The following is a 23,787-nucleotide window of genomic DNA, read 5'->3' on the forward strand; positions in this document are numbered from 1 at the left end:
TCAGGATAGGGATGTGTTGCGATCGAAACGTCGTCATTTTTTGTTATTTTCTTTGAACCTATCTACGTGACTTTACCGAAAGACCCAAAGAATATGAATTCTTGCAGTCACGAAAGCTTTAAGTCAAAATTTAGTGCCAGTGTCCTTCTCATCACTGCCTGCATCGGGTCTTCTTCTATGTGCAAACCCTTTTTTCTAACTTATACATTGGTCACTCTTTGGGGTCCCCTATTACTCCCATAAAATACTCAGCGCGAGGGAGACATCCTGAGCCAACATGAGCCGACTGCCGTGTTTGTTTGTTTTCTTTGGACAGAGATTGTGCGTCGATAATTATTAACCATCATTTCAACGACAGCTGCTTTCAGTGTGGGAATTTTAGAAAGAGGCAAATGAAATGCCTGCTGACCGCGCAGATGGGCCCTCATACATCGGGTCAGCTTGGGCCCTAAGGCAAAGCACTCCCTCCCACCTCTGTGGTTGAAACCATCAGCCCAATAATCGTTACTATTCATCCAGGAGTCTCAGGAATAATTTTCAAGAGGGTCCTGCTACATTGGAATGTTTTGCCAATCCCGTCAATGAGTGCGTGGCTTGCTTCAGGAAAACCGGAGTAGCCGGAGAAAACCCACCACAAATATGAAGGGATAAGGCTCGAAGTTACACCACACGTGTTAGTCGACAGCCCTCTCTCGATGCCCTGCTGTGTGATAGGCCTCCTTATGCCGTGTCGGTCATGGGGGTTGCTGGACCAAACATCACCACGCTTGGCGAAGTGGCGTGGCCCGCGACCGTTTCAGATATCGTTCGCTGCTGAATGACACGCACGGCCTGGCAACCAGGCTCGTGACGTATTGGGCAAACCGCTGCACCACGGCTCCACCGCGAACGTTGATTGAGCTGACAATGTTTGTTGCCCTCATTCGGCCTTTGAGATTAAAACACCACTGTGGCATTTTTGGCTTCGAGTTCACCGAACATCCGTGAAGAGAATGGAATGAACCAGCGCTAATTCTACCCTTAAACCCCAAGCCACACGTTGTACACCACAAATGCGTCCGGTTCATATAACTTAAATGGGTTTTTTTCCTTCTTCCTGAACTCGTTGCTCCTGTGTGTGTGGGAGCGGTAGTGTAGCGGTGCACATGGCCTGGCACAAGCGTCGTGGTGACGTCACCACCACTTGGTGGCGAATAGCGGTTGTTGTAGCGGTTAGCGCGCTGTGCTTACGAATCCGGCGGCCCGAGGTCGATTTCCGCTCACGGCCAACACCACCAGTGACGATTATCTGAACCGGTCCTGGGTTCTTCCCTAGGTCAACTCAGCCTCAAATAAGTACCTGGTGCGGTGTGTAAACATCGCCACTGGGGAGACAAAGGCGGCCGGGCGTGGTGCTGGCCACCCGCCCCCTCATGTACCGTTCCGGCCTTCATAGGTGCTCGCTAACAGCACTTGCCCCTACAGTCTGTTAAGGCTATACGGGGGATCTTTGTCTTTTTTAGTCTGTACTTTCGACTTCAGGGTCCCATGGAAGAGCTGTCTAATGTGGTTTACATTATTAAGTTGTCCCGCATACACACACAGATATGCTTGTCAGCCTACCAGCCTCTTTTGGTTAATAGAACTTCCACTTACCTACCTATTTATTTACAGACCTCCCTACAAGACTGCATACCTGAGTACTGTATCTCACAATCTGCCAAACCACTGGACCGTGGAGCGGCCGACCAGTAGCGCGCTCACCGTTTGTTGCAGAGGTTCAGCGGTTCGAGCCTGGCGGCTGCCCTGATTAATACTGCCGCCTATGAACCAAAGATTCACGCCGTCCTGTTTCACAGTGGACGACGAAGGGCCTGTGACGTTGCCGTATTCGAAAAAGAGTAGGCCGTGTCGTGCTGGAGTCACGGTAAAAAAACAGTTACGTTTTAAAGTTACCTGCAAATTAATGAATTGTGTAAAGACATATTGCAACATCGCCCACTACTAGCCAACCTACCTGCCGACAGGGCCAGATTAAGGCATGGGCTTTAGGGGCTGCAGCCCAGGGGCCTCCAGAGATTAAGTGAAAAGTTATTTCATTTGTGAATGCTGAATTTTATTTATTGTTAGCCTTGTACAAATACATTTTATTTTTTATTTAACTTTGTTTTCCTTTAGAAAATATTACTGGGGGCCTCACAGTACCTGTAGCCCCGGGGCCTACTGAATCTTAATCCGACCCTGCCTGCCTACCTCAAGTCTACACGCTTACCTGCCTATCTGAGAGCCTACGAGCCGACCTTGAAGCCTATACGCCTACCTGAAAGTCTACGAGCCTGCCTCCCTACGTGTAAGTCCACAAACCCACCTACCTGAAAGCCTACAAGCTTACCTTGCTGCCTACCTCAAAGGATGCAGCTCTGTTTGCCTACAAGCCTCACCTACCTGCAGTTGTCCGAAGAGGGCCGTTCCTCGCCCATGAGTTCTGAGAAAGACGAGGCCAGTATCGTGGTAGGAGGCGTCAAGCCAGGATGACAGCTAACAGGCGTCACACTTTCACTGGATCTCTGACAAGGGCCCTCACCAGGTTAAAGATAGGGCCCAGCGCTGACTCGCATGATTGATGGGGCTGACACACCGGCATTTCTGTCGGTCATTCTAGGGGATAGCTTGCAGTCAAACATAAATGTGTGCCCGTGCGCGCGCGTGTGTTTTCCCCTTCCTTTTTAAACATTTCTGACCTTTGCTCCGGGGCAAGGTGCAGTGCAGGAGTGTGCAGTGAACCCATCTGTAGCCCAACCCAAGCCCGCCCCCCCGCCCCTGCCCCCAGTCCTCTGTGTGTGACCTTGGGCCAGACTTGGGGAAAATTGGTGTACGATTCTCGTTTAAGGCACATTCCTAAGCAGTGCAGAGCGAGGGAAGGGAGGGAGTTCTAACTTATGCACAGACGTGTGTGTCTGTTAACGTATATATACGCGCGTGGGTGTGGTGGAGCGGTGGCGTAGTGGTCAGCATTACAGAGGTAAGAACCTGGCTGCCTGAGTTTGATTTCCGCTCACTCACAATATCAGTGGCGAATATCTGAACCAATCCTGGGCCTCCCCTAGGTCGACTCAGCCTTAAACGAGTACTCGTCGTTGTGTGTAAATGTAAGCACAGGGGTGACAAAGGCGGCCGGGCGTGGTGTTTGCTACACGACCAACTCTTGTGCCGTGCCGGCCGTTATAAGGTGCTCACTAATAACACTTGGCCCAACAGTCTGTGTAGGCTACATGGGAGATAATAATAGGCTTTGTCCCATTTTTTCTAGAAACAAAACTGCCGGGCAAAAAGGGGAGACAAATTATTATTATATTTTGGTATTGGCAAAGGAGGCCTCATGATATACGGGATATATTTGTCTGTGTGTGAATCCATGTGAGCGTTTACGTATGATGTGTGAATTCCCGCGGTTAAACCGATTTTTTTAGGGGGGTTACCAATAACCGCATGCAAAAAATGGGGTTAAAACCCAGTTATCGTTTTTTTTTTAAGATGCGGCAACGAGGCGGAGGGCTGTCAGCGACGGTTGGTGCGAGGGGCAACCCCAGTGCTGGATCACAGATCACTCGCCACCGATGTTAACCGTGACCGGGAATTGAACTTAGGCTGTCGCTGGGTTTCACAGCGCTACAGACTGCGCCACCGCCGCTCCATCTCGTTCAGCTATGTAGCATCCGGGGTGGGAGGTAAAATCTGAGCCCCCCCCCTCTTCTAAGGGGCGTTACGGTGGCGAGATGTTAACTACCTCGCCTGGTATGCAGGAGGTCGTGGATTCGATCCCGACCCTGACGATGCCCGTGTATTTGGAGTTTGCACCACCTCTCCGTGGTCGCGTGGATTTTCTCCGGGTCCTCTGGTTTTTCCCTCCAGAAGAATTGCTCTAAAACAAGCATTTGTGGCGAGGTCGCTTCTGAAAAATATCTATGTAGCTCAGTGGGACTTACCTGGTAAAATAAAAAAGAACAGTTTAATTTTTTATTCATATATTTATTATGTATTTATATAAAATAGTTTTAATTTAATAGTTTCAAGTTCGTATCGCAGTCTTCACTGAGATCAATCAGACAGCGGCCGAGAGCCAGAGTGGAATGCACGGTAGACCAAAGTGGGTCGCACCGTCAACTCATTCTGTCCTGGCGGTTATTAACATGTGTTTAAAGAGTGTTTGAGCGTGTTCTATGAAGAGCGAACGATTGCCCGAAAGGTCGCCTGTCATGTTTTTCTTTTAATGCCGCAGACTGTTGTTGTTATTGACACGAAACGTGTTGTTGTTGTTGTGGCATTGTGCACCACTGGCAAAGCAGCAGCAGCAGTACCATCGTCAAGTGTTTTAACCTTTTAGGTTAGTTAAGTGTGGGTGAGTAAATTTGCACATGATGATAAAGCCACTTCGTTGAGCTATCGTTTGTGATAGCCAGGTCACTTCTGAAAAATAGCTCTCCAGCCTTACCTGGTCAAATATTTTTTTTTAAAGATAATTTTAGTTATACTATAAGAACTTTAGTGCCCCCACCTCGTCACCCCCCCCCTTAAGTTTGCGTATGACCCACCCGCAGCACCCACCTTGAAAACAAAGTCACTGTAGCCTTGATATCGTTCTCAATATTTACATTAATAGCCGAAAGTTGTAAACGTGTTTTTTTTGTACACCGCCAAAGTCCCGCGGGAAGTCAGGGGAAAGAAAGTGAGTTCATGATTGCAGGTTAACAAACGCCTCATTATGTTCAAACAATCGGCAGCAGCACTTGTTGTGAACCTCTCAGTTTCAAAATATGCTCGGAGATGCAAAAACTGTGGGCACACACACACACGTGTGCCCACACACGTGTGTGTGTGTGTGAGAGAGCTTGCTGTGGTTTATAAACATCGCCACTGGGGAGACAAAGGCGGCCGAGCGTGGTGTTGGCCACCCACCCTCTTGTGTGCCTGTGCCGGCGTTCAGAGGTGCTTGCTAACAGCACTTGCCCCAGCAGTCTGTTAAGGCTACACGGGGGGTCTTTGTGAGAACTCCAGTGGGGAGCGGTGGCGCTGTGGTTACGAACCCGGCGACCCGACTTAAAAATCCCGCTCGCGACCAATAACAGTGGCGAATATTTGAACATGTCTCGGATCTCCCCCTAGGTCGACTCAGCCTTAAATTAGTAACATGGCGCCGTGTGTAAACCTCAGCACTGGGGGAGACAAAGGCGACCGGGCGTGATTCTCGTCACACCGCCCCTTACCCAGCCGTTGCCACAGCCTTGCGCTCGCACCAGAGGTGCACGGCTCGAATCCAGCGGCCGCCCTCATCATTACTGCGCGGTGTAACAACCGTACACCGTGCGTACGTTGCACTTCTTTCGCACCGTACGTAGCCGACCGTGCCAATTCGGAGGTGCGGGAGACCGGAGCAAAGCCACGCGCAGCGACAATCGCTCCCTGCCGGCAGACTGATGCTCCTGGTCACTCCACGCAAATTGAGACTCATCCCTGGTCTCCCGAGCTTCTCACCTGGGCTGAACATTACAAACGTTGAAACCATGAAGAAGGATGAAGGCGCGGCCCTGCGACTGCTTGCACGAGCCACCGCTGCTGGGCGGAAAGGGTCACCGCGTTCGAGAGCCTCGAAGAGGGCCTCTCTCGAGGGTATCTTGAGGGCCTACTCTTCCACGCTGGGGAGGTGGGGGGGGGGGATTGCCCACACTTTACACAGCAAGATGACTCAATTAGGATCACGAAGCAGCAGTGATCAATCGCCCCCCTACTGGCAGACCAATGGCCCCAGGTCCCAGGGCCGTCCATTAGAGGGGCGTGGTGGGACCGGAGCAAATCCCATTGTGTGGGCCACTCTGACGCCTTCAAACTAAACCGGTATTACAAGTATTACGTCTGATGTCGAAGTGCGCCGCCCCCCCCTACCACCTCCCCCCAAAGCACGGGGCCCGGGGCGGTCTCCCCGATTCGCCGTACTTTCGGGACGGCTCTGCCCAGGTCACTCTTGCACAATGAGACTCACACCCTGCCCGCGTGAGTTCTCACCGCCTCGTTACAACAACGACGACGACAAAAAAAAATCAACTTAATTCCATAACAGCTGCTTGCTGAAAGCACTTTGCTAGCACAACCGGCCCATGGCTGACCGACGCGCAACGCTGGGAAGGGGTCGATGGGTCGTTACGCAACGCACGTACAGTGCCGCCGCTTCTGCAGCTGCGATTGCGGATTTATTTGATTAATTTTCGTTTCATTGAATCCACGTGGGTTCCTCTCCCACCTCTCTCACTCGCCATCACCTCTCTCCGCTCCCCGTCTCTCTTCCACCACCTCTCACAGGCTGTCTCTCCCTCCCCCCTGTCACTCCACCCTAACCTGTCACTCTGCTCACCCCGTGCACTCACTCCCTCTCTGTTCAGCCTCTCTCTGTTTGTTTTTACGATCAGTGGAAACAAGAAGATGCTCGGTGTAGTCGGCACTTTGCTTCGTTCATCATTTCGTTTTTTTATGCTTTGCTTGATGTCACCCCCCCCCCCCCTTTTTTAAATGAAAGATTTCACAAAAGATTTCACGCTCTGCTCTCCTTACCCCCTGTCTCTCTACTCCATCTCTCTACCCCCCCCTCTCTCTCACCTCCTATCCCTATCACCTCTCTTGCCCCCCCCCCCTTTCCCTCCCTCTCTCCTCCATAACCCCTGAAACCCTCTCCCTCTCTCTCACTCCCTCTCTCTCCATTCCCTTCGCGTCTCTCAAGATGAAAGTCGCCCCATTTGTGAGTGTGGTGAAGGGGAAATCTGTTCACCACGTAACCGACCACTGCCCATGACACGCGTACACCAGGGGGGGGGGCATGATGCAACAAGAAACTCGTGATGCCATCGCATGGATTACCAATGTCAACACACAACGGTTATGTTTTTTTTCCTCCTCGTTTCCTTAAAATGCTATACAAGAGACAGAATAATCTCTTCTCCCTCTGCCCTCTCTCCCTTCTACTCTCTCTTTCACCCCGCCCCCCCGATCCCTCCCACTCCCACTCACCCCCCCCCTCTCTATTACCTTCATCTCTCCTCCCTCTCCCCTCCCTCCCTCCGACTCTCCTCCCTCCCTCTCCCCTCCCTCTCCCCTCCCTACCTCTCACCCCACTCCCCCTCGCTCACCCTTCATCTGCCCCCCCCCAACCCCGCCCCCTGCCCCCCCCCCACCTCTCTCTCCCTGTAGAGTCGCTGCCTCTGATCACGCAGCAGGAGCCGCACTCATCATCAGGTCGCTTCACGGCGCGAACCGTCACGCACCAAGCAGCGCCTTGGGACGAGTGGAGAGCAGAGAGACCTCCCGGTGAGTGTGGCTGTGAGTGAGAGTGTGACAGTGAGGGTGTATAAGAGTGTGTGAGAGTGCGTGAGAGTGTGACAGTGAGTGAGGGTGTGTGAGAGTGCGTGAGAGTGTGACAGTGAAGGTGTCAGGGTGAGTGAGAGTGTGACAGTGCGTGAGAGTGTGACTGTGAGTGAGAGTGTGACAGTGAGTGAGGGTGTGTGAGAGTGCGTGAGAGTGTGACAGTGCGTGAGAGTGTGACAGTGAGGGTGTCAGAGTGCGTGAGCGGGTGTGAGAGTGTGACAGTGAGGGTGTCAGGGTGAGTGAGGATGTGTAAGAGTGAGTGAGAGTGTGTAAGAGTGCGTGAAAGGGTGTGAGAGTGTGACCGTGAGTGTCAGGGGGAGTGAGGATGTGTAAGAGTGTGTGAGAGTGCGTGAGTGTGTGAGTGTGTGAGAGTGAGTGGGGGTGTGAGAGTGTGTGAGAGTGCGTGAGAGTGTGTGAGAGTGTGACAGTGAGTGAGGGTGTCAGGGTGAGTGGGGGTGTGTGAGAGTGAGTGAGAGTGTGTGAGAGTGTGAGAGTGTGAGTGTCAGGGTGAGTGTGTGAGTGGGGGTGTGAGAGTGTGTGAGAGTGTGACTGTGAGTGAGAGTGTCAGGGTGAGTGGGGGTGTGTGAGAGTGCGTGAGAGTGAGTGAGAGTATGAGAGTGTGACAGTGAGTGAGAGTGTCAGGGTGAGTGAGTGAGTGGGGGTGTGAGAGAGAGAGTGTATGAAAGTGGGACAGTGAGTGAGGGTGTGTGAGTAGAGTGGGACAGAGGTTGTGACAGTCGTGCGTGAGAGTGAGTGTAAGAATGAGAGTATGTGAGAGAGTATGACAGCGAAGGAGTGTGTGACAGGGTATGTGAGGATGGGTGACGAGTGTGAGGATGGGTGACGAGTGTGAGGGTGGGTGACGAGTGTGTGGGTGTGTCTGAGAGTGTGAGGGTGGGTGAGAGTGTGAGTGTGAGGGTGAGTGAGAGTGTGGGGGTGTGTCTGAGAGTGTGCAAGAGTGACAATGTGAGCGTGTGAGGAGTTTGTGCTTTCGCATGAGTTTGTGTGCGGAGCGGTGGCGCAGTGGTTAGCGCGCTGCGCTGCGAATCGAGCGTCCCGAGTTCCATTCCCGCTCATGGCCAACATCGGCGACGAATATCCGAACCGGTTACTGAGCCTCTTTCAGGTCGACTCAGCCTTAAATGAGTACCTGCTGCGATGTGTAAACTTCGCCACGAGCGAGACAAAGGCGTCCGGGCGTAGTGCTGGCCACCCACTCCCATCGTGTGCTGTGCTTATCTTAACAGGTGCTCGCTAACAGCACTTGCCCCAACAGTCTGTTTAGGCTATACGGGGGATCTTTGTCTCTGTCAGTGATACCTCTGACGCACAGATACGCGCACGCAATCAACCATCCACCTGTTTCGCCTGACAGGCTGCGGGGGCCAGTGCTGTTAGCGAGCCCCTATTAAGGCGGTTGGGGCTTTCAGAGCCACACGTGCGCGGCCGCCTTTGTCTCCCTTTGTCTCCCTGTGTCACCACGTATTGTTGTGAGGGTATGTGGAGAGTTTGTGCGTTTACTGAGATGACTGGCAGATGCATGCACCACCACCTGTGCTCCCTGCTGCGTTTCATCTCAGTCAAACCCGTGGCGCCTGGGTCTGTCCCGTGACCTCCAGCCTCTGACACTTCACGTGCCCTCAAAGTGACCCTAGCCTGGCGCAAGCTCATTGGTGACGCCACCGCTACGTAGTGGCGATTGTTGTTGTTGTTGAGTTTGTGCGTGAGAGTCTATTATGTCTGGTACAGCGGCACAAAACAGCGGTGGTCGACTCAGCCTAAAATGAGTACTCGGTGCGGTGCGTAAACATTAGCACTGGGGAGACAACGGCGGCCGAGGTTGGTGTTGGCCACGTGGTGTACGGCGCCGACCTTCAGAGATGTCTCGATAGCAGCACTCGCCCCAACAGTGTGCGGCTAAAGGCGATCGGGGGGGGGGGATGTTTGGCGTTTGTGTTTGTGATTTGTGGCTCTTCTTCTCCGTCACGCGTCTCCGACAGGCAGCGAGCGGCATGGGAAGAGGGGGAGGGACGGCGTTGGGGGCTTAGAAGAGGTGGGCAGAGAAGGGGGACAGCAAAGGACGAGAAGAGGAGACGGAGCGGGACTCGGACGATATAAAGCGGAGCATTAAAGAGAATAAGCTCGGAACGAGAAAACCAAGAATACAATTCGTCATCCATTGGTTATGAGAGGAAGGGGAAGTGGCGTATAATGCGAGGACGAGATTAGGGATCGGGAGTTCTAGGAGCGAGACGAAGCGGAGTTAGCGGAGGGATACAAATACACGAGGGAAGAAGAGGAGGAAGAAGAAGGAGGAGGGGGGAGATTTAACGAGAAGTGAAACTGAGAAGAAGAATAAAAATAATAAAATAACAGCAACAAGAGGAGGTAGAAACGCACAACTCGAGGAATGAGAAGTCACATCACGAGTGGGGAGAATTAAAAGGAACGAAACTTGGCAAGTGAAGACAGAGAGAGAGAGAAGCGCGAGACAAGAAGAGCTCCTGGGAAAAGGACTTCGTGGAGGGAGAAAGAGGATTGCGACGAGGTAGAGAGACGATCAAAGGGGAGGGGGGGGAGACGCGGGCAGCGCCAGGGAGGTTCTGACAGCGAGGAAGAGAAAACCCGCACACATCTCGTTCGCAACAAAAAGGAAGATACGCAATTAAGAGGAGTGACGAACAGGTGAAGAGATACAACGAGAGAGAGAGAGATCAGGGGCAGGGAGAGGAAGGAGGGCGGGAGGAACCGAGTGGCGACCCAGCGAATACTCCCAGCAGAACGCGAGACGCACTTTTTGTTTTGAACGGTGCCGTGTGCAGAACTTGGAGGCGCGTGTTGATGCACGGATAATTGGCGTGCACGTGGGGATAAGACACGTGGTGTTTTCCATTTGTGTTTTTTATGGTTATTTCGTAAAGTTCGAGGTTGATTTGTTCCACTGGGCCTTAATAGGAGCTCGCCAACTGCGACGCGATCGTCATTATTGTTATTATTGGCGCGGCTGTGTGGAGAGGGGAATGCGTCGATTTTACGGCTGGGTCCGCGACGCAGCGAACTCCACATCGGCGAGTGAAAAGATGCGCACAAGCGATTAATCAGCGTGAAGTCATTCATCGATACCATTGATCACTCAACCATCCAGCTAGCCGCACATACATCGCCCACTCGTCCACCAGTCACTCATCACTCGCCTCCTCGATCGCTCACTCCCCACCCAGAACTCATTACACAACGCACGCACACCCACGGCTCGCAATCACTGACCAACCACGCTTATCCACCCGTCGCTCACCCATTAATCCATCGCTCACCACCTCCATTACTCACCTGTCCACCCCATCATTGACCTATCACCCGCTTATCCACCCTTCACTCATCCTTCACCGACTCATCCACCCATAACTCACCTCTCCATCACCTACTTATCCACCCATCACTCACTCACCCATCGCCGACTCATCAACCCTCCACTGACCCCATCACGCAGCCGTCACCCGCCCATCTCTCGTGGCTCACGGAACATCTGCGAGTCCTGCCTCTGACATTCGCGAATTCGCCAGCACGCATCTCCCAAGGAAGAAACAAGAAAAGTCTTCGACACCGGACCACGTGCCTGAACCTTAACGCAGCGAAACACTCGCGCGCACGTGTCCATACACCTGTGTGTGTGTGAGAGAAAGAGCACGTGTCTGTCAAATTGTGTGGCGGAACCACATCAAGATGCCTCGTGTTCGCCGAGACTTCAGAAGCTGTCCTGTTCCCTCCTCCTCTTCCATGGTTCACGTCGTTGTCTTCATCATCTTCGCCGTGACACCAGTGTCTGCAAAGGCGTGGAATTATAACAATAACAACAACAACAACCATCAGTACAACTATCACCAGCAGCAGCAACAACAGCAGCAGCAACAGCAGCAACAACAGCAACACTATCAGCAACATTACCAGCATCATCAATCGAATCAACATCATCAGCAGCAACATCAGCAGCACGTGCAGCAGGTGCAACTGTCATCGCAGCAGCAGCAGCAACAGCAGCAGCAGCATTACCTGGTGTCTAACGGCAAGGATAACGGTCGGAATAGGTGAGTGATGATTGTGGTGATGTCACGATGTTGACGGATTGACTGAGCTTGTTGCTAGTAATGCATTGTTTATAGTCATGCGTTTGTTTGGTGTCGTGGCCCAGTGGCAAAAGCACGCGCGCTCGCCACTCGTTGCAGATGTTTGCGGTTCGCATCCGACAGGCCGCCCTGGTCAACGCGACGGCTTGTACTCGCCAAAAAAAGATAGGCGCCGTCTGCTTCTCAGTACACGTTAACGTTCCCGTGACGTAATTCTAGGAACAGTAAGCCATCGTGTGCCGGCGTCATTGTCCAAACTTTACAGCAACAACAACAACAAATGATTCGTGCGTAAAATACTTGATTGGGAAACGCCGAGCAATGCGTCGCTGCCTCCTACAAAAACTTAGCAGCACTTCTCCCAGAAAAGAGTCCTATAAAGACTCATTGAGGCTTTTGCTGGGTCAACAATGTGCAGAGATGAATGATCATCATACACTCTAATCGTTCGTACAATTGCCCGTAGCACGAGTGGCTTGAATCATCTCGAGGCTTTATCCTTCAACGCCCAGGTGCGTTTTTATTTTTAAATCCTTTATATTAAGTTCACTTGCTTGCTTGCTTGCACGCTTACGACCGTGCAAATCTTTCGGTCGTTTTTTAACCCACTTCCCGTGATCCAATTGAGCTGACATTTTGCACACAGACTCGTTGTGCGTGACAATTTATTTTCGTGAAATTTTTTTTCCAAAATTTTACACTTTTTAGGAAAAAATAAATTATATTTAATTACCAATTGCTTAATGGTGGCAGGCAATCATCTGACCCATAGGTGGCAGCCATCTCAAGCCAGAGGACGAGAGGACTCTAGCCGCCACGCATATAAAGGATTTACAGTATAGTGAAAAACTTTGTTTTTACGGGTTAATTTTTCCACACCGGCTGTAACGTACCTCGTTCTGTCCGCTAGGCGGCGCTCCGGACAATGTTGGTTTCGCGTGATGACGAATTCTTGGTCACGCGTCTTTATTTTTTTTTACACTTAGGTCAAAGGTGGTAACAAGGGTGGTGGTCCATAATATCGGGGTTTTTTTGAGGGTTAGATCGCGTAAATATAAATGTGTCGTCGTTAAACCCGCCACCACCCGACACAGCCAATTGGTATGGTTTGTCACGTAAACAGAACATGCCAATTCGTTACTAGTACAGCACACCGGTGTGTTGGAGAGCAAAACCACAACATTTACCATCTGAGTTCGACTTTTCGCCAGTATTTACGACGCATTTATATTTTTGCGATCTATCAAAAAAACCTATCTTATGGACGATATTGGTCGCGAAATCCGACGTGTTACAGGTGGTGGCTCATAGCTCTTCACCACATCCATCAACTTACAAGCTATAGTCATTACTATATTTTAATTGAATTAACAAAAAACGCAATACATTCGCCAACAACGACGTGATCTTAAAAAAGCAAACGATTTCATCGGCGCCGTGTCATGCACCGACACCCCTTCTCAGCCCATTGATATAGAGGCTAGTAGCAAGGTAGCGGGGATGAGAAGTTGGAGTTTTGAACTTTTACATCATGGGACCTGATGAGAATTACAATTTAAACATCCTTTCTGATGCCCAGTTTTTTTTGTTCACATTGGCATTTGCATATGTATAGTTACCGAATAGTCGATGTTGGAAAACGAGACATCCCCTTCAGTAATTTCAAAATTTTACTGCTAAACAAACGCATTCACATTGAAAGTAAAACGTATCACATGGTGCTGGTACATTGCATTGTGGGAAGGGTTTGTTATTGTGAGAATAATGCTCAAACCACCTAGCAAAGCATTCCGGGGAACCCAATTACCATCTCAATAAAAGGAATTTAACTGAGCTACATTCCAGCTCTGGGTAGGCTGCTAGTGCACCGAGCTATGAATCCATTGAACTAAGTTGTAATCTTACGCGGGCAGCACAGCATGTAGGTTGCTGGCAGGTTATCTCCATATATTGGAAGGTTTTGTTTCTGTTCTTTCAATCCTTGGCATTAATCCTGGAATGCTGCTGCCCTGCCACACGGATACACTGTCACACTACCAAGATAAATATATATGTTTTATAAACAATAACAATATTCAGATTGAGTAGAGGAGTTGGTCAAACGTCCTCAGCAGAACCCTCCTGAAAAGTTGCCTTGAGACTCAGCGAGGTTTGTATGGGTGATTGTCGGGCTATGTGATTAGTCCTTTGTCTGTGAAGCAATGAAACACGTTGATAAGATAGTGGCTCAGAGGTGACCAAGTGCTTTAGGGGTCAAAGTGCAGTCTGTATCTCTGAGACCCTCGTTTTGACTCCACCCACGAGTGAACTACTTCTCAAGTGAAGCGACTCGATGGTGTCAGCATGACCAACAATTGCCACGCGAAACATCCCAACAATATTTGAGTTGTACAGTGTTCCAGCGCTGAATTAATGACATCGGTGTGACTGCAGCGTTTACGTGGGAAACTTCAGCACTCCTACGTGTGTGCTGTATATATATGCTGCATAGTGGGGAGCGGTAGTGTAGCGGTTATCGCGCTGCGATACGAACCCGGCGGCCTGAGTTCGATTCCCGCTAACACCAGTGACGACTATCACACGTTTAATCACGGTGTGTGTGTATCTGTGCACTGTGTTACTATGCGTGGGTATGTATGTGTTTGTATGCCTGTGTGTGTGTTAGCGTGGGGAGTGATGGTGCAGTTGTTTGCGCACTGCGTTACGTCGGTGGTGATTTCAAATATATGATTGGGTCCCGGGCCCTCCCCTAGATTGACTCAGCCTCAAGTGAGTACCTACCGAGTGCGGTGTGTAAACATCGCCACTGGGGAGACAAAGGCGGTCGGGCGTGGTGCTGGCCACCCACCCCCTCGTGTGTTGTGCCGGCCTTCATAGGCGCTCGCTAACAGCACTGCAAAGGTCACTGGAAGGGATCTCAGACGTAGTTCTGTGAAATCTACTTTCTCCCCGGGGCCATTCTAAAACACGGGGCGAGGCGCTGCTGCGCCGTTGGTTTGAGCGGGCGCGACGTCTCGTCGCGCGACGCTTCGGGCTTATTGAAATAAAAGTGTCAATCTTGATTTGAAGCTTTCGTGACTTCAGGAATCCACACTGTTTGGTTCTTTCGGTAAAGTCACGTAGGTAGAAAAATAAAATAAAAAAAATTATATATCACGACGTTTCGATCGCAAGCGGCCTGAGGACCTGATCTATTTTATTTGTTATTTTTATACCTACGTGACTTTACCGAAAGAACCAAAGAGTATGAAATAAAAGTGGTCAAAAAAAACACCGCAAATGTTTTTCAAATCAAGATTGACACTTGATTCAAACTGCGTCAAAGGTCAAAGGTTCGACGAGGACGTAGAGAAGCCATGCCGAGCGCGCAACGGCTGTGAGCGAGGAATGTACTCCCGGTGAAAATTGCCCAATTTTTTTTCTGTACGCAGTTGCATTTTTTTCGTTATTGTAAAAGCACGCGCGTTCTGAATGCAAGACTTTGTTGTCGAGATTGACTGTATAATTTAAATATATTCGAAACCTTTAAGCGGGAGTTGTTTTCCCCCTCGGTAAAAAAATGAAAACTATTTCCAATGAAAACAGTTTTTTTTTAATCGCATGGGACTTTCTGTGTAAAAACGAAACAAAATGTGTTTTCAAAGCACAGAATTTTTTCTGGATAAAAAAAAAGTGGTTTGTGTACAAAGTAGCGGTTTTAATGAACAACTTTTATTTTATGATTCAAGAGCCCGCTGAGATTCACTATCTCTTCATCAGTTTCATCTTTTATTTAGTCAGATTGAAATTCTGTTAAAATTCATGATCCCTTGCGATTGACACCGTTTACTTAATGATTTAAGATCCCGTTGAGATTCATCACCCCTTGTGATCAACGTCCTTTATTTAGCCAAGTAACAGCTCCGTTGAGTTGTGTTATGTATCGTGATTGCCACCCTTTATTTAACCAGGTGACAGGTCATTGAGATTCACAATCTCTTGTTCTTGACATCCTTTATTTAACCAGGTAACAGGTCATTGAGATACCTTAACTGTTGTGATCGGCGTCCATTATTTAGCCAGGTGAGAGCCCAGGGAGATGCATTATCTTGTCGTGACGAATGTCCATTAGTTAACCATCGTGAGAAACCCATTGAGATTCTTTTATTTTCTCATTTACAAGAGACCGGTGTATAGCACAGCACTGGATTCTTACACTGTCTATAATATTTGTAATGTGGGCTATGACACGGACTCATGGGAGTTTGTGTGTCATGCGCACTTACGTGCGACGCTGCATGTGAATATGACGTTGTTAAACATCCGGTTTACTGCGGGCTGGTCAAGGTTATGGCCCAAAGCCATAAACCATGCAGAGAGACACGCTAAACGCAAGCACGCACACACACCTACACACAACACACACACAACCGCATATATATACATAAAAAAACATAAAAAGGTCAAAGATCACCCCTTTTCAGAATTTAACAGACTTGTGGGGGCAAGTGCTGTTGGCGAGTAACACCGATGAAGGCCGGCACGGCGCACGAGGGGGTCGGTGGCCAGCCCCACGCCCGTCCGCCTTTGTCTCCCTAGTGGCGATGTTTACACGCCGCACCAGGTACTCATTTGAGGCTGAGTCGACCTAGGGAGAGGCCCAAGACCGCTTCTGAAAATCGTCGCTGGTGTTGGTTTCCGTGAGCGGGAAACGAACTGGGGTCGCTGGGTTCATAGCGCGGCCCGCTAACCACTACACGACCGCTCCCCATACAAGCGTGTGCGCAAAAATGTGCACGCACACACCCACACGTTCTCACTCTTTCCCACTATCGCTTCCCACATACCACCAACGACAAAGCCACCACCATCACCGCTACCACCACCATCAGCACAATCACTACCACCACTAAGAATGACAAAGCCACCACCAACCTCCTCCACATTACCACCACCATCACCCGAAAAGAAAGCCGTGCGTGAGACGGAGAGGGGGGGGGGTGTACGGATGGAATTCGGTCACTCCAACCTCGTGCCGAACTTCGTACGGCAGAGTGGCGTCAGTCAAGGCTGCTGCTATCATAGCGGAGACGTCAAACAGCAGATCATCGTAGACTGTTCTATCATTGCTATCCGCTGCACGTGAAGACGTGTCTGTGTGTCTGTCTCTGCGTGTGTGTGTTTTCATGCCTTCCTTTTGTCCCGCTGCGGCTTGAGTGATGCCGATCTGAATTAAATCGTGCATTTGTTTTCTTGGTGACGATTGTGACAGGATCATTGCTTCTGCTTCATCATCAGCATCATCTTAATGAACACACATTTATGCATTCCTGATTTATAGCAGCAGCAATGTCATTAAGCAGAATCAGTAGAAAATTTTCATCATCATCATCAGCAGCAGCAGTGATAGAGTTATTTTGATCGGCAGCAAAAGTATCATCATGACTTGTAGCAGCGATTTCATGAGCAGCAGCGGCATCATCAGCAGCATCATTTGTAGCATCGTCATCATTGGCTGCAGCAGCAGTATCATCAGGCATGGATGAATTACTCTCACTCCGTTGCCATCCCTCATAGACTGAGGATTCCACGATCCATCTCTTGCCCACGAGCTGATCCCATCGCTCCATCTCCACTGCTGTTAGCCTCTCATGTGTCCTCTCTCCCTTGACCGCCAATCCACCCACCCCCCCTAGTCTCGGCCACTGGTCATCATCCACCCGTCTCGTGAGATGTCCTGCCCAAGGCCACGAACTCTCCCAAACAGTCGCGACGACGTTCTCTCGTTCGCATTGTGGTCCCCGATCCGCGCGTTCCTCTCTCTCCCCGTCTCTCATTGCAATTCGAAGCGTGTAGCTCCCCCCGGGTTTTGTTAGCGTACTTTTTCAGCCTTTATCCCGTCTCCTTTGTTCCGCGTGCGGTGCGCGGTTCGTACTCGGCGTGCGCCGCGCACCGATTGATATAGCGCTAGGGGTGCTGCGGTGGCGAGGAGATGTTAACTACCTCGCCTGGTATGCAGGAGGTCGTTGGTTCGATCCCGACCCTGACGCCTGCTGCTGTATATTTGGAGTTTACGTGTCTCTCTCTCCTTGTGGCCGCGTGGATTTTTCCCCGGGTCCTCCGGATTTTCCCTCCACATTTAGAATCAACATCACGCGTTTGGAATATTTGGCTGCTATAAATGTACACGTGATAAGCCGCTTCGCTGAGCTCGCATTTGTGGTCCGGTCGCTTCTGAAGAATTTCTTTTTGATCTCAGTGGGCCTTACCTGGTAAAAAAAAAAAATTTTAGTTTCAAAATTCTTCAGAAACTCCAGGAACTCCGTTTGCTTGAAATTCCAAAAATGCACTTACCCCAAAAATCTCGCGACACACGCGCCGAATTGTGCGCCTGAGAAGTGACGCTTCACAGTCCGTTTGTACAGTTTCAAAGCGAAACTGTACAAACGAGACAACAACAACGACGACGACGACAAAACCCCCACTGAGAATCGATGCAAAAGGGATGTTCTCTTCTCATTGTGTCCGTCCGCCTGGAGCAGCCGTGTGGTCACGAAACCCAACTCAGCACAGACGGTCGCAGGCGAGATGGGACACGATAACGGGCGGTGCTTCACCTCAGCCGGAACAGTCCGGAAAGCTATTCTGCAAATAATCTTGGCACCCAGCCACACTCATCTCTCTTTTTATTGTTCTCATACTTAAAAAAATATATATATATAAACCCATACTCTTTGGTTTTTTTTCGGTAAAGTCACGTAGGTGAAAACAAAATAAAATAAAACAACTAAATTAAATCACGACGTTTCGGAAGCAACACAAGCATCCGTCATCAGATGTTGACTGCTCCAGCAAAATTACTGCAGCATATGAAGAGAGTTATTTGTTTTCACCTACGTGACTTTACCGAAAAAAAAAACCCTAAAGAGTATGGATCCTTGCAGTCACAAAAACTTCAAATCTAGAATATATATAAACCCGTTCATAGAATAATAGGAATGCAGGGGACAATAATATAGGATTGCTATGGGTAGGCGGTCCCTTTTCCTTGGGTGTATGTATGTGGCACTTATTTCGCACCGTACATAAATAACCTTGCTCATCGTGGTTGGTCGTGCCTTATGCCGATATTGCCTCCTTGAGGCCAGCCTAGTGGCAGCGTTCCCCGGGGAATTGTTGCGAGAAGAGGAATGAAACCGCGAGTCTGCTGGCAGACACGGCGAGCGTGACGACCGATGAGAGATGGAGTATTGGAGTTGACCCAAGAAAGATCTTGCGAGAGAGGAATGAGCGAGTGAGGAATGAGTGAGTGAAGGTTGGCGGTCGTCGACCCGAGGAGGAGAAGTCGGGAGGGGAAATCGACCGAGATGGCTTCGGACATTTTGGCTGGAACGATCGGAAGACATCGTCGTTAGAAAGAAAGTTCAGAATGTGACGACCGGCGGGAAAGAGAAAGAGGGAGGAGAAGTTGTCAACGCGTACGCGGTGGCACGCGGCGGCGTTACCCTGGAGATGGTGACGGATCAAGGACTGTGGAACAAACGCTCAGAAGCTGAAGAAGAAATTCTGCCCTGAGTGCCGGTGATATACACAGTACTAACGAGGTGGACAGTACAGATGAGACAGACGGTACAGTACACACCGAGGGAGAAAATTAGACGGCAAAAAAAAAACCCAACGTGTTTCTTGAATCAAATCGCAAACCTCAATTGGAATAATCCATCGAATCGCTGAGCGGGTCAAAAGTTGCCACGATAAATATGTGCGCGTGCATACACAACGTGGTTTTGAGTTACAACAAATTGAGTAAAATGCATCGCAAAACGAGGCAGCCAGACGTCGTGGCTCGGGCCGCTTCTCCCAGTCCTCTCAGGGTCTTCGATAAGTGGCTTTAGACTATGACTCGTAACTTCATTTCAGCTGGTAAGGCCCCATTGAGCTCAGAAGCTCTTTTATAATGTTATAATAAATCACTCCTTTATCTATCCAGTAGATAATAATAATAATAGTTCAATTTGTAACGCGCGCAAATTTGCAGACGTAGTAGCCGCAACTCAGAGGCGCGGAGCCAAGCTCAGAGTCAGATGAACACCAAGTTTCGATTTAAAGCTTTTTATAATGTTGTATTTTTTTATTATTTTATTATTTCCCTTCTACGTGACTTTACCGAAAGAACCAAGAAGAACACCAAGTTGTAAGGGCTCTTTTTCAGGAGGGTTTTGCGTTGGGTTTTAATTTTCAAGATGCTTTCGAACAATTGACAAGTGTTGTTTTATTAACGTGGAAGGAAATCAGAGCACCTGGAGAAAACCCGCACGTGCGAGGGGGCAACGCTCTATCCCCATACAGAAGGAAACAGATGGCGATTTAGTCCACTTGCTGTACCGCCTTCTCCTGGCGAGCCAGGGTACGGCATCTCGTCGACGTCCACGGGAAGAAGGGAGTTTAGAAACATTTGTGTGCGGTGATCCACCAACGCTCGCCGCTGCCTCCACAGTGCTGGGTTCCAGTGCAGCAGCGTACAGCAGCGTAGCCACCGCCACCGCCACCGCCCGGCAAAGGACGACCACAACCCGGGGCTGTCGGCAGTGGTGGCAGCGAGCGGCAGGGTGGGAATGTGCAAACGAGAAGCAAAAACAAAAAATATATTTACACGAAACCCTACGCCGGAACTTACTGCAACGCGAATGAATAGTGACTGAAAATTTAATGAAAACACAAAAACCGGTGTCAATAAGTCCCGTCACAGACCTAAGTTTGGATGTTGGAGCCTCCTGGCATCTACAGTTACGCCGATTTGTAAGACTGCTAAATGAAATGTGGTGCAACTTGCAAGGCTCCCACCTCCTCCCCCCCCCCTTTGGTCGAGGTCACTGCAATCCAGGGTTGATGGTGTGACAATGCAGTAACCTTGAGAATAACGCATTTGGATTGATGCTGGAATCGCGGGGGGGGTGATAGGTTTGGGGGGCAGGCAGTGATTGGCGGCCTGAGCTGTGAAACCCAATGCCCCGAGTTTCATTCCGGGCCACGGCTAACAGCAGTGGCGAGCGATATCATGGACTCCTACCTATGCTGATCGCCAACACCTACGCTGACCAGCGTGGTGAAGTATGGTCAAAACAACACCCCCCACCCCGCACAGGGTGGAGAAGGCCTTCATCCACAAGTGGACCGACTCAAGGGCCGCTGCATCACGTCAGGGTTATACGCTGTAAATATGCTGCGTTCGTTTCAGTGATGCGTGCTTCTGTGTAATTTAAGTGCTGTGAATGACCGTTGAGCCAAGTGCTGTTGGCGAGCACCTATGGGAGTGCTTGGCGAGCACCACGCCCGGCCGCCTTTGTATCCCTAGTGAGAGACAAGTTCAGATAATCGTCACTGGTATTGGCCGTGAACGGGAATCGAACTTGGGTTGCCAGGTTCATGCGTGCTAAACTATGAACCTGGCAACAGACATACACATACATCCATAATAGAGTTTTTTGGGTTAGATCGTGTAAATATATGTGTCGTTAAACCCGCCACCACCCGACACAGCCAACCAGTTAGGGTTGTCACGTAAACAGAACGTGCCAATTCGTCACTAGCACAGCACTAACCGGTGTGTCGGAGAGACGAGCCACAACATTTACAATCTGTACTGAGTGCATACAATTACACGCATACGGACACATGCACATGCCGACACACACGTACATGAATTCACACAGACACAACACAATTGGCAATGTTCAGTCACGAATGTAGAAGCTTGCAAATGCACACGAACTCATTTATACGATCTTACATATCGAGGGGAGGTGCATACTTTATGTAAATATAAATACACAATGAGCCGAGGGCCCATGTCATGCCTGGCATTCGCCGCCGTCTATTGTTAGTGCGGAGTCGTGACAGCCACACGCACGACGCAAAGGTCACCCACGTCCCACAGACCCCCCCCCCCAACACCCCCTACATCACACAGACCCTCCCCCCAACACCCCCTACATCCCACAGACCCCCTTAATACCAGACACGTTCACAGACCCCCTATATCCCACAGACCACCTCCTCACCACCTACGTCCCACAGACCCCCCCCCCAACACCCCCTACATCCCACAAGACCCCCTTCACACCAGACACATCCCACAGACCCCCCCAACACCCCCTACATCCCACAGACACCCTCCACATCAGACACATCCCACAGACCCCCCCAACACCCCCTACATCCCACAGACCACCTCACCAGCCACATCCCACATACCCCTTCAACACCGCCCACAGACCCCTCAACACGACCCACGTTCCACAGGCCCCTTCCACACCAACCAGGTCTTACAGACCCCTCATCACCCCCTACATCCCACAGACCCTCTCAACACCAGCCATAATGGCCATGTCAAAGCACCGAGTAGACGCATGAAAGGGAGAGATTACGGGTTAAAGCATATATAAGCACATATATTAATTACAAACGATGTTTTGGCCCATTGGTCTATTGGCTTTCCAGACCACTGACTGCTGAGTTTATGGGTTCAAATCATGCTTCCAGCCCAGAGCCAGTGATGGAATTCCACGTTCCTATGGCAGGCGTGGGCGTAGCCATTGAATAACCACTGTTGACTTTCCCACCAAAGTGATACGCATTGTAACTTAGCTGGGTTGGCTACGTACGGTGCGAAAGAACATATACGCACGCACATAAACATACATCGACTGCAGAGTCAATCCCCCAGTTGAGCCCGCTCAACGATCCTTGATCCGATGTAAATAGACGTGTCAAGCGAGAGTCTCGCGCAGAGATTCGTGATCGAGTTGAGCAACTGCTCCGAATGAGCCCTCAACTGACTCTTGTGCGATGGAAATGACTAACGCCCGTGCCGTGACAGATGGGACAAATGAAGTGGAAATATATTGCAGATGTACCCCCCCCGCCCCCCCCCCCCCTCATGTGTGCATCTGCGTGTCCATGAGTGTGCGCGGAGCGGTAGTGTAGCTGAAAGCGCTGCGCTACGAAACCCGGCGACCCGAGTTCGATTCCCGCTCACGACCAACACCGGTGACGATTATCTGCACCGGTCCTAGAACTCCCCTAGATCGACTCAGCCTCAAGTGATTACCTGGCGCAATGTGTAAACACCACATCAGGTACTCATTTGAGGCCGCATCGATCTAGGGGAGTTCCAGGACCGGTTCAGATAATATAATCGGTGTGGTGTGTAAACATCGCCACTGGGGAGACAAAGGCGGTCGGGCGTGGTGCTGGCCACCCACCCCTCGCGTGCCGTGCCGGCCTTAATAGGCGCTCGCTAACAGCACTTGCTTCAAACGTCTTTACGGCTACACAGGGGATTTTGTTTGTACGTTGCCTTACAATGTGGGGAACCTTGGTTCGATGCTTGTCCATGTTGCTGCGCCTCGGTGCCAAGTGGCATCTGTCTTGGACCTCCCCTAGGTTGATAGCCATAAAAAATCCTGGTTCAACCACGCACACCTACACACACACACAACCCCCAACATACGAATACTAACACCCACACACACCTACGCACGCATACGCACTACCCACACACACTAACCACTCGCAAACCCACCCACATGTGTACACACGATGACTATTTGCCCAAACACAAGTGAGGATAAATGAGGCATGAAAGGAAAAAAACCACATCCGTTTCCTCCAAACTCGTTCATCCCACAAGCCACCAACTCACTTTCCTCCATCTAACCCCCCTTTTAAAAGAAGTGGTTTACCCCACAACCACTTGCATAATGGTAGCTCGGGCCACTCACATGGAACTAATTAGGGGGGGTTTGGGGATAATAACACTTGCTGGGATTGAAAAATAATTTGCATCCAAGGTCTGCTGAGAGATACTGGATAGGGAAGTAATAAAATAATAAAAATAAAAAATAATAAAATAATATAATAATATAATACTTCCCTTCTACGTGACTTTACCAAAAGAACCAAGAAGATGAATCCCTGCAGTCACGAAAGCTTTAAATCGAACGATACTGGATACAGCAGTGTGGGGCAGTGAAACCGGCACTGCTAAAATCCAGGCTTTAGATCCGGGATTCAGCTCCCACCATGTGGTTTGCACGGTTGGCTCTGTACGGTGCGAAATAAGTTTAACATACATAATGTACAAACCAAAGTTCGCAAGTGCCAGCGAGCTGGTCGTCTCAGCCCGGTCACCGATGACTGCACACAAACGCATGGCTGTGCAGCGTAGAGCGAGCGACTTCCAATCCTGTTTAAATTATGCATTTTTCATTTTACCAGGTAAGGCCCACTGAGC

At 50.1% G+C, this 23,787-nt stretch overlaps 1 protein-coding gene across 1 annotated transcript in view; it reads left to right on the plus strand.

The window, feature by feature from the left end:
* The first annotated feature begins 7,183 nt into the window (after nucleotides 1–7,183).
* The window catches only part of LOC144731385 (EMILIN-1-A-like), a 32,982-nt gene continuing 16,378 nt past the window's right edge, over nucleotides 7,184–23,787 (plus strand). The window contains exons 1-2 of the mRNA XM_078612406.1: nucleotides 7,184–7,332; nucleotides 9,390–11,474. Coding sequence (XP_078468532.1) covers nucleotides 11,113–11,474 — 362 coding nt within the window. The 5' untranslated portion in view covers nucleotides 7,184–7,332; nucleotides 9,390–11,112. The remainder of the gene's footprint in view (nucleotides 7,333–9,389; nucleotides 11,475–23,787) is intronic.

This window comes from Lampetra planeri, chromosome 2 (assembly GCF_965212315.1).
Source record: "Lampetra planeri chromosome 2, kcLamPlan1.2.h2, whole genome shotgun sequence".
NCBI classification, from domain to species: domain Eukaryota; kingdom Metazoa; phylum Chordata; class Hyperoartia; order Petromyzontiformes; family Petromyzontidae; genus Lampetra; species Lampetra planeri.